This window comes from Salvelinus alpinus, chromosome 17 (genome assembly GCF_045679555.1).
Source record: "Salvelinus alpinus chromosome 17, SLU_Salpinus.1, whole genome shotgun sequence".
Taxonomy (NCBI): Eukaryota; Metazoa; Chordata; class Actinopteri; order Salmoniformes; family Salmonidae; genus Salvelinus; species Salvelinus alpinus.
Window position 1 is genome coordinate 33705390 of NC_092102.1, and position 15507 is coordinate 33720896.

Sequence of the window (15507 nt, forward strand, 5' to 3'; positions counted from 1 at the left end):
CGTGGTACCTTCAGGCGTTTGGAAATTGCTCCCAAGGATGAACCAGACTTGCGGAGGTCTACAATTGTTTTTCTGAGGTCTTGGCTGATTTCCTTTGATTTTCCCATGAGGTCAAGCAAAGATGCACTGAGTTTGAAGGTAGGCCTTGAAATACATCCACAGGTACACCTCCAATTGACTCAAATTATGTCAATTAGCCTATCAGAAGCTTCTAAAGCCATGACATCATTTTCTGGAATTTTCCAAGCCGTTTAAAGTCACAGTCAACTTAGTGTATGTAAACTTCTGACCCACTGGAATTTTGATACAGTGAATTATAAGTGAAATAATCTGTTTGTAAACAATTGTTGGAAAAATTACTTGTGTCATGCACAAAGTAGATATCTTAACCGACTTGCCAAAACTATAGTTTGATTAACAAGAAATTTGTGGAGTGGTTGAAAAACGAGTTTTAATGACTCCATTCTAAGTGTATGTAAACTTCCGACCTCAACTGTAGATACTTCTCATAAATGCCTATATTAACACCTCGTGCTATTACCAGTGGTTCTCTGACCACGTAGACAGTTCTCACATAAATGCCTACAGAGAATTGTCATTGGGGTCTTTCCTTCCCCCACTCTAGTCTTCTCCTAAGACTAGCTCAAGCCTTGTTCTAAGACTAGTGGTAGTCTTCTTCCACATCTTTATGATCAATTTGATTGGTTTTATAATTTATTACATTTTTATACAAATTTGTTTAAATTGCCTTACTGAAATTCAGTAGACATGTCCCTCAGAGGTTCGCGGATCAATTATCTTCCTCTGGGCAGCTCTCAGTAAAAGCTTGGTCTGGACGGGTCCACGTGGTCAGACGGGAATGGAATGCACCACCGGTGTTCCCTCGCAGACCTTCACTGGGATGCTCCACAGATAGAATCACTGATCCATTTCGTGATTGTGGTGGAAATTCAACACCAGGGACACCTTAAGTCAATCGTAAATTAAATCACTTTATTATCAGCCGGCTGGAGAGGTTACAACAACAAACTCTGCACACTGTACAGGTCTATCAGAAAACTCCCGCTGGGGCGGTCCCAACAACTGTCTTTAATACAGCTATGCACAGACAAGTTATATTTGCATGTTTAGCATAATTCATTAATCACTACCGGTGGCTCGCACATGATTGACCAATACCTCATAAGGCTCTCTCTCTCTCCAAGTTGAGACCTTGAAACTGAGATACCTCGGTTGTTCCCATAGCAATATTCTGGGTGTACTGCCAATTTGAAGAACAGTGAGTGAGGATTCCTCCATACAAGACCAGTCAGTCACCTGCATGAACCCATCTAATTGGTCACAAGAAGTAGCATTGATCTTGATTGATTTTGATACCCTTTGATCCCCAAAAGGTATTTCAGTGTTAAGTTACTGTCAACAAGACCAGAGTGAGGCCTAACTTTCAGTGTCAAGTTAATATCAACAAGACTAGAGTGAAGCCAAAGCATTAGGTAGCTCTTGTAATTCCACTCATCATTGAGGCCTGTGCTATGTCAAATATTAATCCACAGGTGTTCTGTCCAGTGCTGCACTGGAAGCTCTAGAAAAGTTCTAGAGTTCTAGGAGACATCCTTCAAGTCAGCCACTATTGACTAACTGTTTTTTACCTGTCAGAATCCCCTCTGCACATACGTAACAGCGTCAGAATGTATGAAAGTCACCACTGACAGGGCAAGCTTTGGGTCAGGTGATGAGAGGAAAACACTTCTGTTGGGTGAATATAAGGATTTATCTCCCAAAAATGTTGTAGGCTTTTAATGAGTGAGTTTGTAATATTGTACTGCTATACATTTTATCAATGAGGACCAATGTGGTATTATTATATCCTTGGTATGAGCCTCCATAACTGCCATAAATTTGCTCATGTACTTCTTATTACTATAACCTACAACTATTCAGTTCTATGTAGAGTATGCTAAGACACATAAAATTATGAATTAGTGGATTTCTTGGCCCAACACCAGATCCGACTCTACTCTATGATATACTCTATCTATCCACTAGGTGGTAGTGTATGGTAAACACTGACTAAAACCCATCTATCCACTAGGTGGTAGTGTACGGTAAACCCTGACTAGAACCCATCTATCCACTAGGTGGTAGTGTATGGTAAACACTGACTAGAACCCATCTATCCACTAGGTAGTAGTGTACAGTAAACACTGATAGAACCCATCTATCCACTAGGTAGTTGTGTATGGTAAACACTGACTAGAACCCATCTATCCACTAGGTAATAGTGTATGGTACACACTGACTAGAACCCATCTATCCACTAGGTAGTAGTGTATGGTAAACACTGACTAGAACCCATCTATCCACTAGGTAGTAGTGTACGGTAAACACTGACTAGAACCCATCTATCCACTAGGTAGTAGTGTACGGTAAACACTGACTAGAACCCATCTATCCACTAGGTAGTAGTGTACGGTAAACACTGACTAGAACCCATCTATCCACTAGGTAGTAGTGTATGGTAAACACTGACTAGAACCCATCTATCCACTAGGTGGTAGTGTACGGTAAACACTGACTAGATCTAGAACCCATCTATCCACTAGGTAGTAGTGTACGGTAAACACTGACTAGAACCCATCTATCCACTAGGTAGTAGTGTACGGTAAACACTGACTAGAACCCATCTATCCACTAGGTAGTAGTGTACGGTAAACACTGACTAGAACCCATCTATCCACTAGGTAGTAGTGTATGGTAAACACTGACTAGAACCCATCTATCCACTAGGTAGTAGTGTACGGTAAACACTGACTAGAACCCATCTATCCACTAGGTAGTAGTGTACGGTAAACACTGACTAGAACCCATCTATCCACTAGGTAGTAGTGTACGGTAAACACTGACTAGAACCCATCTATCCACTAGGTAGTAGTGTACGGTAAACACTGACTAGAACCCATCTATCCACTAGGTGGTAGTGTACGGTAAACACTGACTAGAACCCATCTATCCACTAGGTAGTAGTGTACGGTAAACACTGACTAGAACCCATCTATCCACTAGGTGGTAGTGTACGGTAAACACTGACTAGAACCCATCTATCCACTAGGTAGTAGTGTACGGTAAACACTGACTAGAACCCATCTATCCACTAGGTAGTAGTGTACGGTAAACACTGACTAGAACCCATCTATCCACTAGGTAGTAGTGTACGGTAAACACTGACTAGAACCCATCTATCCACTAGGTAGTAGTGTACGGTAAACACTGACTAGAACCCATCTATCCACTAGGTAGTTGTGTACGGTAAACACTGACTAGAACCCACCTATCCACTAGGTAGTTGTGTACGGTAAACACTGACTAGAACCCATCTATCCACTAGCTGGTAGTGTATGGTAAACACTGACTAGAACCCATCTATCCACTAGGTGGTAGTGTACGGTAAACACTGACTAGAACCCATCTATCCACTAGCTGGTAGTGTACGGTAAACACTGACTAGAACCCATCTATCCACTAGGTAGTAGTGTACGGTAAACACTGACTAGAACCCATCTAGGTAGTAGTGTACGGTAAACACTGACTAGAACCCATCTAGGTAGTAGTGTACGGTAAACACTGACTAGAACCCATCTAGGTATTAGTGTACGGTAAACACTGACTAGAACCCATCTATCCACTAGGTAGTAGTGTACGGTAAAACACTGACTAGAACCCATCTATCCACTAGGTAGTAGTGTATGGTAAACATTGACTAGAACCCATCTATCCACTAGGTAGTAGTGTACGGTAAACACTGACTAGAACCCATCTATCCACTAGGTAGTAGTGTACGGTAAACACTGACTAGAACCCATCTATCCACTAGGTAGTAGTGTACGGTAAACACTGACTAGAACCCATCTATCCACTAGGTAGTAGTGTACGGTAAACACTGACTAGAACCCATCTATCCACTAGGTAGTAGTGTACGGTAAACACTGACTAGAACCCATCTATCCACTAGGTAGTAGTGTACGGTAAAACACTGACTAGAACCCATCTATCCACTAGGTAGTAGTGTACGGTAAACACTGACTAGAACCCATCTATCCACTAGGTAGTAGTGTACGGTAAACACTGACTAGAACCCATCTATCCACTAGGTAGTAGTGTACGGTAAACACTGACTAGAACCCATCTATCCACTAGGTAGTAGTGTACGGTAAACACTGACTAGAACCCATCTATCCACTAGGTAGTAGTGTACGGTAAACACTGACTAGAACCCATCTATCCACTAGGTGGTAGTGTGCGGTAAACACTGACTAGAACCCATCTATCCACTAGGTAGTAGTGTACGGTAAAACACTGACTAGAACCCATCTATCCACTAGGTAGTAGTGTATGGTAAACACTGACTATAACCCATCTATCCACTAGGTAGTTGTGTATGGTAAACACTGACTAGAACCCATCTATCCACTAGCTGGTAGTGTACGGTAAACACTGACTAGAACCCATCTATCCACTAGGTAGTAGTGTATGGTAAACACTGACTAGAACCCATCTATCCACTAGCTGGTAGTGTACGGTAAACACTGACTAGAACCCATCTATCCACTAGGTAGTAGTGTACGGTAATTACTGACTAGATCTAGAACCCATCTTTCCACTAGGTAGTAGTGTACGGTAAACACTGACTAGATCTAGAACCCATCTATCCACTAGGTAGTAGTGTATGGTAAACGCTGACTAGAACCCATCTATCCACTAGGTAGTAGTGTAAGGTAAACACTGACTAGAACCCATCTATCCACTAGGTAGTAGTGTATGGTAAACGCTGACTAGAACCCATCTATCCACTAGGTAGTAGTGTAAGGTAAACACTGACTAGAACCCATCTATCCACTAGGTAGTAGTGTACGGTAAACACTGACTAGAACCCATCTATCCACTAGCTGGTAGTGTATGGTAAACACTGACTAGAACCCATCTATCCACTAGGTAGTAGTGTACGGTAAACACTGACTAGAACCCATCTATCCACTAGGTAGTAGTGTACGGTAAACACTGACTAGAACCCATCTATCCACTAGGTAGTAGTGTACGGTAAACACTGACTAGAACCCATCTATCCACTAGGTGGTAGTGTACGGTAAACACTGACTAGAACCCATCTATCCACTAGGTAGTAGTGTACGGTAAACACTGACTAGAACCCATCTATCCACTAGGTAGTAGTGTACGGTAAACACTGACTAGAACCCATCTATCCACTAGCTGGTAGTGTACGGTAAACACTGACTAGAACCCATCTATCCACTAGGTAGTTGTGTACGGTAAACACTGACTAGAACCCATCTATCCACTAGGTAGTTGTGTACAGTAAACACTGACTAGAACCCATCTATCCACTAGGTAGTAGTGTACGGTAAACACTGACTAGAACCCATCTATCCACTAGGTAGTAGTGTACGGTAAACACTGACTAGAACCCATCTATCCACTAGGTAGTTGTGTACGGTAAACACTGACTAGAACCCATCTATCCACTAGGTAGTAGTGTACGGTAAACACTGACTAGAACCCATCTATCCACTAGGTAGTAGTGTACGGTAAACACTGACTAGAACCCATCTATCCACTAGGTAGTAGTGTACGGTAAACACTGACTAGAACCCATCTATCCACTAGGTAGTAGTGTATGGTACACACTGACTAGAACCCATCTATCCACTAGGTAGTAGTGTACGGTAAACACTGACTAGAACCCATCTATCCACTAGGTAGTAGTGTACGGTAAACACTGACTAGAACCCATCTATCCACTAGGTAATAGTGTACGGTAAACACTGACTAGATCTAGAACCCATCTATCCACTAGGTAGTAGTGTACGGTAAACACTGACTAGAACCCATCTATCCACTAGGTGGTAGTGTACGGTAAACACTGACTAGAACCCATCTATCCACTAGGTAGTAGTGTACGGTAAACACTGACTAGAACCCATCTATCCACTAGGTAGTAGTGTACGGTAAACACTGACTAGAACCCATCTATCCACTAGCTGGTAGTGTACGGGAAACACTGACTAGAACCCATCTATCCACTAGGTAGTAGTGTACGGTAAACACTGACTAGAACCCATCTATCCACTAGCTGGTAGTGTACGGTAAACACTGACTAGAACCCATCTATCCACTAGCTGGTAGTGTACGGTAAACACTGACTAGAACCCATCTATCCACTAGGTAGTAGTGTACGGTAAACACTGACTAGAACCCATCTATCCACTAGGTAGTAGTGTACGGTAAACACTGACTAGAACCCATCTATCCACTAGCTGGTAGTGTACGGTAAACACTGACTAGAACCCATCTATCCACTAGGTAGTAGTGTACGGTAAACACTGACTAGAACCCATCTATCCACTAGGTAGTAGTGTACGGTAAACACTGACTAGAACCCATCTATCCACTAGGTAGTAGTGTACGGTAAACACTGACTAGAACCCATCTATCCACTAGGTAGTAGTGTACGGTAAACACTGACTAGAACCCATCTTTCCACTAGGTAGTAGTGTACGGTAAACACTGACTAGATCTAGAACCCATCTATCCACTAGGTAGTAGTGTACGGTAAACACTGACTAGAACCCATCTATCCACTAGGTAGTAGTGTACGGTAAACACTGACTAGAACCCATCTATCCACTAGGTAGTAGTGTACGGTAAACACTGACTAGAACCCATCTATCCACTAGGTAGTAGTGTACGGTAAACACTGACTAGAACCCATCTATCCACTAGGTAGTAGTGTACGGTAAACACTGACTAGAACCCATCTATCCACTAGGTAGTAGTGTACGGTAAACACTGACTAGAACCCATCTATCCACTAGGTAGTAGTGTACGGTAAACACTGACTAGAACCCATCTATCCACTAGGTAGTAGTGTACGGTAAACACTGACTAGAACCCATCTATCCACTAGGTAGTAGTGTACGGTAAACACTGACTAGAACCCATCTATCCACTAGGTAGTAGTGTACGGTAAACACTGACTAGAACCCATCTATCCACTAGGTAGTAGTGTACGGTAAACACTGACTAGAACCCATCTATCCACTAGGTAGTAGTGTACGGTAAACACTGACTAGAACCCATCTATCCACTAGGTAGTAGTGTACGGTAAACACTGACTAGAACCCATCTATCCACTAGGTAGTAGTGTACGGTAAACACTGACTAGAACCCATCTATCCACTAGGTAGTAGTGTACGGTAAACACTGACTAGAACCCATCTATCCACTAGGTAGTAGTGTATGGTAAACACTGACTAGAACCCATCTATCCACTAGGTAGTAGTGTATGGTAAACACTGACTAGAACCCATCTATCCACTAGGTAGTAGTGTACGGTAAACACTGACTAGAACCCATCTATCCACTAGGTAGTAGTGTACGGTAAACACTGACTAGAACCCATCTATCCACTAGGTAGTAGTGTACGGTAAACACTGACTAGAACCCATCTATCCACTAGGTGGTAGTGTACGGTAAACACTGACTAGAACCCATCTATCCACTAGGTAGTAGTGTACGGTAAACACTGACTAGAACCCATCTATCCACTAGGTAGTAGTGTACGGTAAACACTGACTAGAACCCATCTATCCACTAGGTAGTTGTGTACGGTAAACACTGACTAGAACCCATCTATCCACTAGCTGGTAGTGTACGGTAAACACTGACTAGAACCCATCTATCCACTAGGTAGTAGTGTACGGTAAACACTGACTAGAACCCATCTATCCACTAGGTAGTAGTGTATGGTAAACACTGACTAGAACCCATCTATCCACTAGGTAGTAGTGTACGGTAAACACTGACTAGAACCCATCTATCCACTAGGTAGTTGTGTACGGTAAACACTGACTAGAACCCATCTATCCACTAGCTGGTAGTGTACGGTAAACACTGACTAGAACCCATCTATCCACTAGGTAGTTGTGTACGGTAAACACTGACTAGAACCCATCTATCCACTAGCTGGTAGTGTACGGTAAACACTGACTAGAACCCATCTATCCACTAGGTAGTTGTGTACGGTAAACACTGACTAGAACCCATCTATCCACTAGGTAGTAGTGTACGGTAAACACTGACTAGAACCCATCTATCCACTAGGTAGTAGTGTACGGTAAACACTGACTAGAACCCATCTATCCACTAGGTAGTTGTGTACGGTAAACACTGACTAGAACCCATCTATCCACTAGGTAGTAGTGTACGGTAAACACTGACTAGAACCCATCTATCCACTAGGTAGTAGTGTACGGTAAACACTGACTAGAACCCATCTATCCACTAGGTAGTAGTGTACGGTAAACACTGACTAGAACCCATCTATCCACTAGGTAGTAGTGTATGGTAAACACTGACTAGAACCCATCTATCCACTAGGTAGTAGTGTACGGTAAACACTGACTAGAACCCATCTAGGTAGTAGTGTACGGTAAACACTGACTAGAACCCATCTATCCACTAGGTAGTAGTGTACGGTAAACACTGACTAGAACCCATCTATCCACTAGGTAGTAGTGTACGGTAAACACTGACTAGAACCCATCTATCCACTAGGTAGTAGTGTACGGTAAACACTGACTAGAACCCATCTATCCACTAGCTGGTAGTGTACGGTAAACACTGACTAGAACCCATCTATCCACTAGGTGGTAGTGTACGGTAAACACTGACTGGAACCCATCTATCCACTAGGTAGTAGTGTACGGTAAACACTGACTAGAACCCATCTATCCACTAGGTAGTAGTGTATGGTAAACACTGACTAGAACCCATCTATCCACTAGGTAGTAGTGTACGGTAAACACTGACTAGAACCCATCTATCCACTAGGTAGTAGTGTATGGTAAACACTGACTAGAACCCATCTATCCACTAGGTAGTAGTGTACGGTAAACACTGACTAGAACCCATCTATCCACTAGGTGGTAGTGTACGGTAAACACTGACTAGAACCCATCTATCCACTAGGTAGTAGTGTACGGTAAACACTGACTAGAACCCATCTATCCACTAGGTAGTAGTGTACGGTAAACACTGACTAGAACCCATCTATCCACTAGGTGGTAGTGTACGGTAAACACTGACTAGAACCCATCTATCCACTAGGTGGTAGTGTACGGTAAACACTGACTAGAACCCATCTATCCACTAGGTAGTAGTGTACGGTAAACACTGACTAGAACCCATCTATCCACTAGGTAGTTGTGTATGGTAAACACTGACTAGAACCCATCTATCCACTAGGTAGTAGTGTACGGTAAACACTGACTAGAACCCATCTATCCACTAGGTAGTAGTGTACGGTAAACACTGACTAGAACCCATCTATCCACTAGGTAGTAGTGTACGGTAAACACTGACTAGAACCCATCTATCCACTAGGTAGTAGTGTACGGTAAACACTGACTAGAACCCATCTATCCACTAGGTGGTAGTGTATGGTAAACACTGACTAGAACCCATCTATCCACTAGGTAGTAGTGTACGGTAAACACTGACTAGAACCCATCTATCCACTAGGTAGTAGTGTATGGTAAACACTGACTAGAACCCATCTATCCACTAGGTGGTAGTGTACGGTAAACACTGACTAGAACCCATCTATCCACTAGGTAGTAGTGTATGGTAAACACTGACTAGAACCCATCTATCCACTAGGTAGTAGTGTACGGTAAACACTGACTAGAACCCATCTATCCACTAGGTAGTAGTGTACGGTAAACACTGACTAGAACCCATCTATCCACTAGGTAGTAGTGTATGGTAAACACTGACTAGAACCCATCTATCCACTAGGTGGTAGTGTACGGTAAACACTGACTAGAACCCATCTATCCACTAGGTAGTAGTGTACGGTAAACACTGACTAGAACCCATCTATCCACTAGGTAGTAGTGTACGGTAAACACTGACTAGAACCCATCTATCCACTAGGTAGTAGTGTACGGTAAACACTGACTAGAACCCATCTATCCACTAGGTAGTAGTGTATGGTAAACACTGACTAGAACCCATCTATCCACTAGGTAGTAGTGTACGGTAAACACTGACTAGAACCCATCTATCCACTAGGTAGTAGTGTACGGTAAACACTGACTAGAACCCATCTATCCACTAGGTAGTAGTGTATGGTAAACACTGACTAGAACCCATCTATCCACTAGGTAGTAGTGTACGGTAAACACTGACTAGAACCCATCTATCCACTAGGTAGTAGTGTACGGTAAACACTGACTAGAACCCATCTATCCACTAGGTAGTAGTGTACGGTAAACACTGACTAGAACCCATCTATCCACTAGGTAGTAGTGTACGGTAAACACTGACTAGAACCCATCTATCCACTAGGTAGTAGTGTACGGTAAACACTGATAGAACCCATCTATCCACTAGGTAGTAGTGTACGGTAAACACTGACTAGAACCCATCTATCCACTAGGTAGTAGTGTACGGTAAACACTGATAGAACCCATCTATCCACTAGGTAGTAGTGTACAGTAAACACCGACTAGAACCCATCTATCCACTAGGTAGTTGTGTACGGTAAACACTGACTAGAACCCATCTATCCACTAGGTAGTAGTGTACGGTAAACACTGACTAGAACCCATCTATCCACTAGGTGGTAGTGTACGGTAAACACTGACTAGAACCCATCTATCCACTAGGTAGTAGTGTACGGTAAACACTGACTAGAACCCATCTATCCACTAGGTAGTAGTGTACGGTAAACACTGACTAGAACCCATCTATCCACTAGGTAGTAGTGTACGGTAAACACTGACTAGAACCCATCTATCCACTAGGTAGTAGTGTACGGTAAACACTGACTAGAACCCATCTATCCACTAGGTAGTAGTGTATGGTAAACACTGACTAGAACCCATCTATCCACTAGGTGGTAGTGTACGGTAAACACTGACTAGAACCCATCTATCCACTAGGTGGTGCGCTGACAAACTGTTTAATCTCTGCTCAAATGCGTGCCATCCAGTGGTTATGCTGTGTATTAACATCAGGTGTCCTAACCGTAACACAGAATACACAAACCTCCCTCATACATCTAAACAGTAGATAGCCTTTCTAAAGGACCTTGTTGACAAGGGCTTTATTTAATCTGACCTAGTAAGATACATGGAAAAGGAACTCCAGAATGACACACATGATGATGCATATTAGAAGCCAAAGACCAACACATGCATACCATAAGTCATATATTTGTTTATTTAGCGTTGTCAACATTGTCACAGTTGAAGTTTTACAATAACTGGGGTCTTACTGACTCACTACTCACTGGACAAACTGAATGCACATAGAAATGAGGCCACTCTTGTCTTTCCCTTTGATGAGTGTGTGTGTCTGTGTGTCTGTGTGTCTGTCTGTGTGTGTGTCTGTGTCTGTGTGTGTTTAGGAGGCAGTGAACGTTATAACAGTCTGTCTTTGAGATCCACAGCGAATGACAGTTCAGTACAGTTGGAGGCAGAGACAAGTGATATGTTCTGAATCATATATTTTCCACCTCACATATGAGGTGACGGGCACACCACCCTGATCTCCACGGCAGATGTTGGATTACAGTAGTGATAATATACACACTATGTACATATCCCTTTTCTCCCACTTGGTCCCTTCTTATCTTCATTTTAGATAAACCACCTTTTTTAGAATTCCATAATCAACACTTCTACTCTCCTATTTACACAACCATAGCCCTCGGCTCAATAATAACACAGGTGCAACGGTGTTAATGTTTTGTTATTTTTACAATGGCTATGTATATGCAGATGAAATAAATGCATGCTGAGCTCAAGTAACAATCAGCTTAACGTGGGACAGCAAGAGCAAGTCAACATCAGAAGATTCCAGATCTAAACCAAAGGAAATAAAGTCAATCAACTTTACAGGCTGACCTGGTCAGCAAGCTCACAGTGAAAAGGACACACGATGCATCAGGTCCATGCAGTGCATTGTGGGGGTACTTCTCAGACTGTAGATCACTGTGGACATTTCTTGAAGCACTACAACACATATCAAGATCAATGTATACATTTTGTTCTTTTTTTTAATACGTTGTCCGACCATTTCTGAGTTACAAAAAGGAAAATATGAAATTATTAGAAAGACATTCAATTGATTATTCATGTTCCAGATAAGATATGTTTATCTGTCTAAATGTCCTTATTTTTTCTTATAATATCATGGCTCTAATATGAACGGACATGTGTTGAATGTAGTCTTATGGTTTCAGTTTTCTTAGTGAATGTTAAAATACATTTACACCCTGAATATTGGGAGAAACAGTTGACTCTTACTTTAATGTACACATGATAATAGACTCTTATTTTGTAGAATGTAGAAAGTTATTTTACTTTACATATATCCCAGTTCCTTTGTTCCATTTGCATTTCTTTGCTGTATATTAGATCTACATTTTTTCAGATTTCCTGAAAAATGAAAGCGCTCCTTCATATGTGCTTATCCAGCAAAATAGTTCTGTTCTGCCCAGAGGGAAGCATATTCCTTTTTAAAATATATACACACATTCCTCTTTCCTTCCACCGTGAACTGTGTAAGTAAGTACATAATCTCAAATGAAAAATATATATTTTTCACCTGAATCTCTTCCTGGACAACATGATAACAGACTTGAACCCGTAGAAGGCCTACATTTTTTTTACGTGATTGCACTTTAATCGCTATGGTAACACTGAATTGTTATAGAATGTGGAGAGGATAGCCTCACATCAATAACATTACATGCAACATCACTTATTAGACATTCCACTGAATTCCAGGACTGTGCTTCTCAGAGAACCATGAGAACAACCACACATTAAGCCACTGAGAGAGAACGACAGGGGTCCGAACTAAATAAATAAATAACGACACAACATGAAAACATACAAAACAAACAGAAGGGACCCTTTGCTTGTTCTGAATGTACAAAATCAGTACGAAGATATTGCACGTACAGAATGATAAAAACAAAGTTGACAAACAAACAAATAATTCACTACATACTTAAGAGCTTATTTTAGTCACTCAACTACTCAGGTTTTGTGAAGAAAACAAAAATATAGTAAATTATGAAAGAAAAAATAAATGATTATTGTATTTCGATTTGAAGAGTCAAGAATGCAGCTTCATCATTGGCATGAGACGTTACCAGCTCTACTGTGGGTCCATCAGTAAAGTCTCCGATAGGTCAGGCAAGCTGTGAGCTGAGCCAGCATACAGCCAAGAGAAGCCCGTTAGCTCAACAAGAGAGCTGTGACACATCTTCACTGCTATCTTACTACACGTCCTTACTCACAGTACTAAACATATAAAGGAGTACTATACTGAGCTGAGTGGGACCCATCTACCCAGCAGATGAGCAACATATGCTCAGTAAATACCCATGCCAAGAAGTGTCTGTCCACTCTAATGTTTTATATAGCACTAGGAGGGCCATGTGCCACAGCTGCATTCCTGAGTCTCTCAATGCTCTGGTTGGAAGGCAAAGGGTACCAGAGCAGGTTATTGGCCTGCCTGACAATGTGGGTTCACGCCTCCTTTCCATCTATCCTGTTACCATAGAGTCAGTATAACACTGAGAAAGTTCATTTCTAATGATAATAATAATGGTTGTATAATCTTAGAAGGTACTTTACGCACAATATACTGTACATGAAGTCTGTACTAAATAGTTTATGCATTAGTAATTGGCACATTTATTAATGAGAGTTAGGAGACAACACGTAAAGCTGTCATCTACAGTAAATGCAGCACTAGAACTACTACCATTGAGACTGTTCCTCAGTTGTTAGCCTGTCCATTGGTCTAGGTATTGTGAAATGATTACACCTAGCTTTTCTACACTACATGAATTCTACGAGAGGCAACAACAAATAGCATTCTTAAAAATAAAGAAAGGGTTTCACAAACTTCAAGAAAGCAGTGTTAAAGCTAGCTTTGATTAAAAAGACTGTGTACAATATAATATGCCATCATGACAGAGACAACAGTCAGAAATGTTTCCCCAGGCCTGTCCCAACTCCTTACACGAAGGGAAGACAGGCTATTGAAAGAACAGAGCAATGTAGAGCGGCCTACAGAGATGCACGGTTCTCTTCAGCCGTCACAGCCGGGTTTGGTGTGAGTTCACAGGGTTTCCCCGTACAAAACGCCTCCTCTCTCAACCCCTGACAGAAAGAAAGAGGCCCCCACTCTAGGGTTCGAGCCGTGGCCCTTAGTGGAGGAATTGAGTCTGATTTCCAACCTGCATATTGGTGAGATGCTGAAATAGGGAGGGGATACAGGTGACTGCCAGAGGTCCATCTCAACCACAGCAGTGGAAAGGCCATGGACAGTATACACTCTGTCCCATTGGTGAACGAGGGTCTCTCTCTCTCTCTCTCTCTCTCTCTCTCTCTCTCTCTCTCTCTCTCTCTCTCTCTCTCTCTCTCTCTCTCTCTCTCTCTCTCTCTCTCTCTCTCTCTCTCTCTCTCTCTCTCTCTCTCTCTCTCTCTCTCTCTCTCTCTCTCTCTCTCTCTCTCTCTCTCTCTCTCTCTCTCTCTCTCTCTCTCTCTCTCTCTCTCTCTCTCTCTCTCTCTCTCTCTCTCTCTCTCTCTCTCTCTCTCTCTCTCTCTCTCTCTCTCTCTCTCTCTCTCTCTCTCTCTCTCTCTCTCTCTCTCCTCTCTCTCTCTCTCTCTCTCTACACCACGGTGCTGATGCCACTGTGCTTGGGTTTGGACCCACCGGGTGCCGGGCTCTGCTGCTGACTGTGGTGGTGAAGGGCATGCTGGGAGTGTGAGGCATGATGGCCGTGGGTGCTGTGACTGTGCTGTGGTACAAGCGGGTGTTGGTGTGAGTGGGAGGAGGATGCGTATGCTGCCGGGTGCTGGTGGTACTGTGTGTGGGGCGGGGGGTGGTAGTGGTGCTGGTGGTGGTAGGGAGGGGGGTTCTGCTGGCAGTACTGGGAGTGGTGGAGCTGGGCCTGGGCTACCTGCTGGGCTGTGTGGTGGAGGTTGGACGGATGGGGCGTGTGGGAGATGAGGGTGGGGTGACCGGGCGGAGGAAGAGGAGGATGGCTCTGGGATGAAGGCTTTGCCCGCTTGCTGCCGAAGAGCGACCCGAGGAGGGAGGAGGAGTTGGGAATGGTGGGGTGGCCCCGAGGCGGGCCCTCACTTCGGGGGGTTGTGGCTCTCCGGCGTGTGTGGGGGCTGCTAATGATGGACCCCTGTGGGAGAGAAGAAGGGGACATCATATCTATCCGTACCTTTAATACAACTGGACATTCACACGGTACCTCCTACTAGTCTAAACTACCATCATTTAGGCTACGGTACCCCCTCATGGAAATGGGGCAAATTGCCTGCATATTCAACAGCAAGTTGCACAACGTTACAGACAGAGCATGCAAAAAAATTAACTAAAATGCCATCTCATTAT

The 15507-nt window shown here is 43.0% G+C and overlaps 1 protein-coding gene across 10 annotated transcripts in view; it reads right to left on the reverse strand.

Annotated features, from left to right (window-relative positions):
• Window positions 1–11275: 11275 nt before the first annotated feature.
• The window catches only part of LOC139542811 (IQ motif and SEC7 domain-containing protein 1-like), a 263640-nt gene continuing 259408 nt past the window's right edge, over window positions 11276–15507 (reverse strand). For 9 of the 10 annotated variants that reach the window (XM_071348662.1, XM_071348664.1, XM_071348663.1 and 6 more), the window contains one exon: window positions 11276–15295. In XM_071348662.1, coding sequence (XP_071204763.1) covers window positions 14771–15295 — 525 coding nt within the window. In that variant the 3' untranslated portion in view covers window positions 11276–14770. The remainder of the gene's footprint in view (window positions 15296–15507) is intronic. The other variant, XM_071348670.1, reaches the window with a different exon arrangement.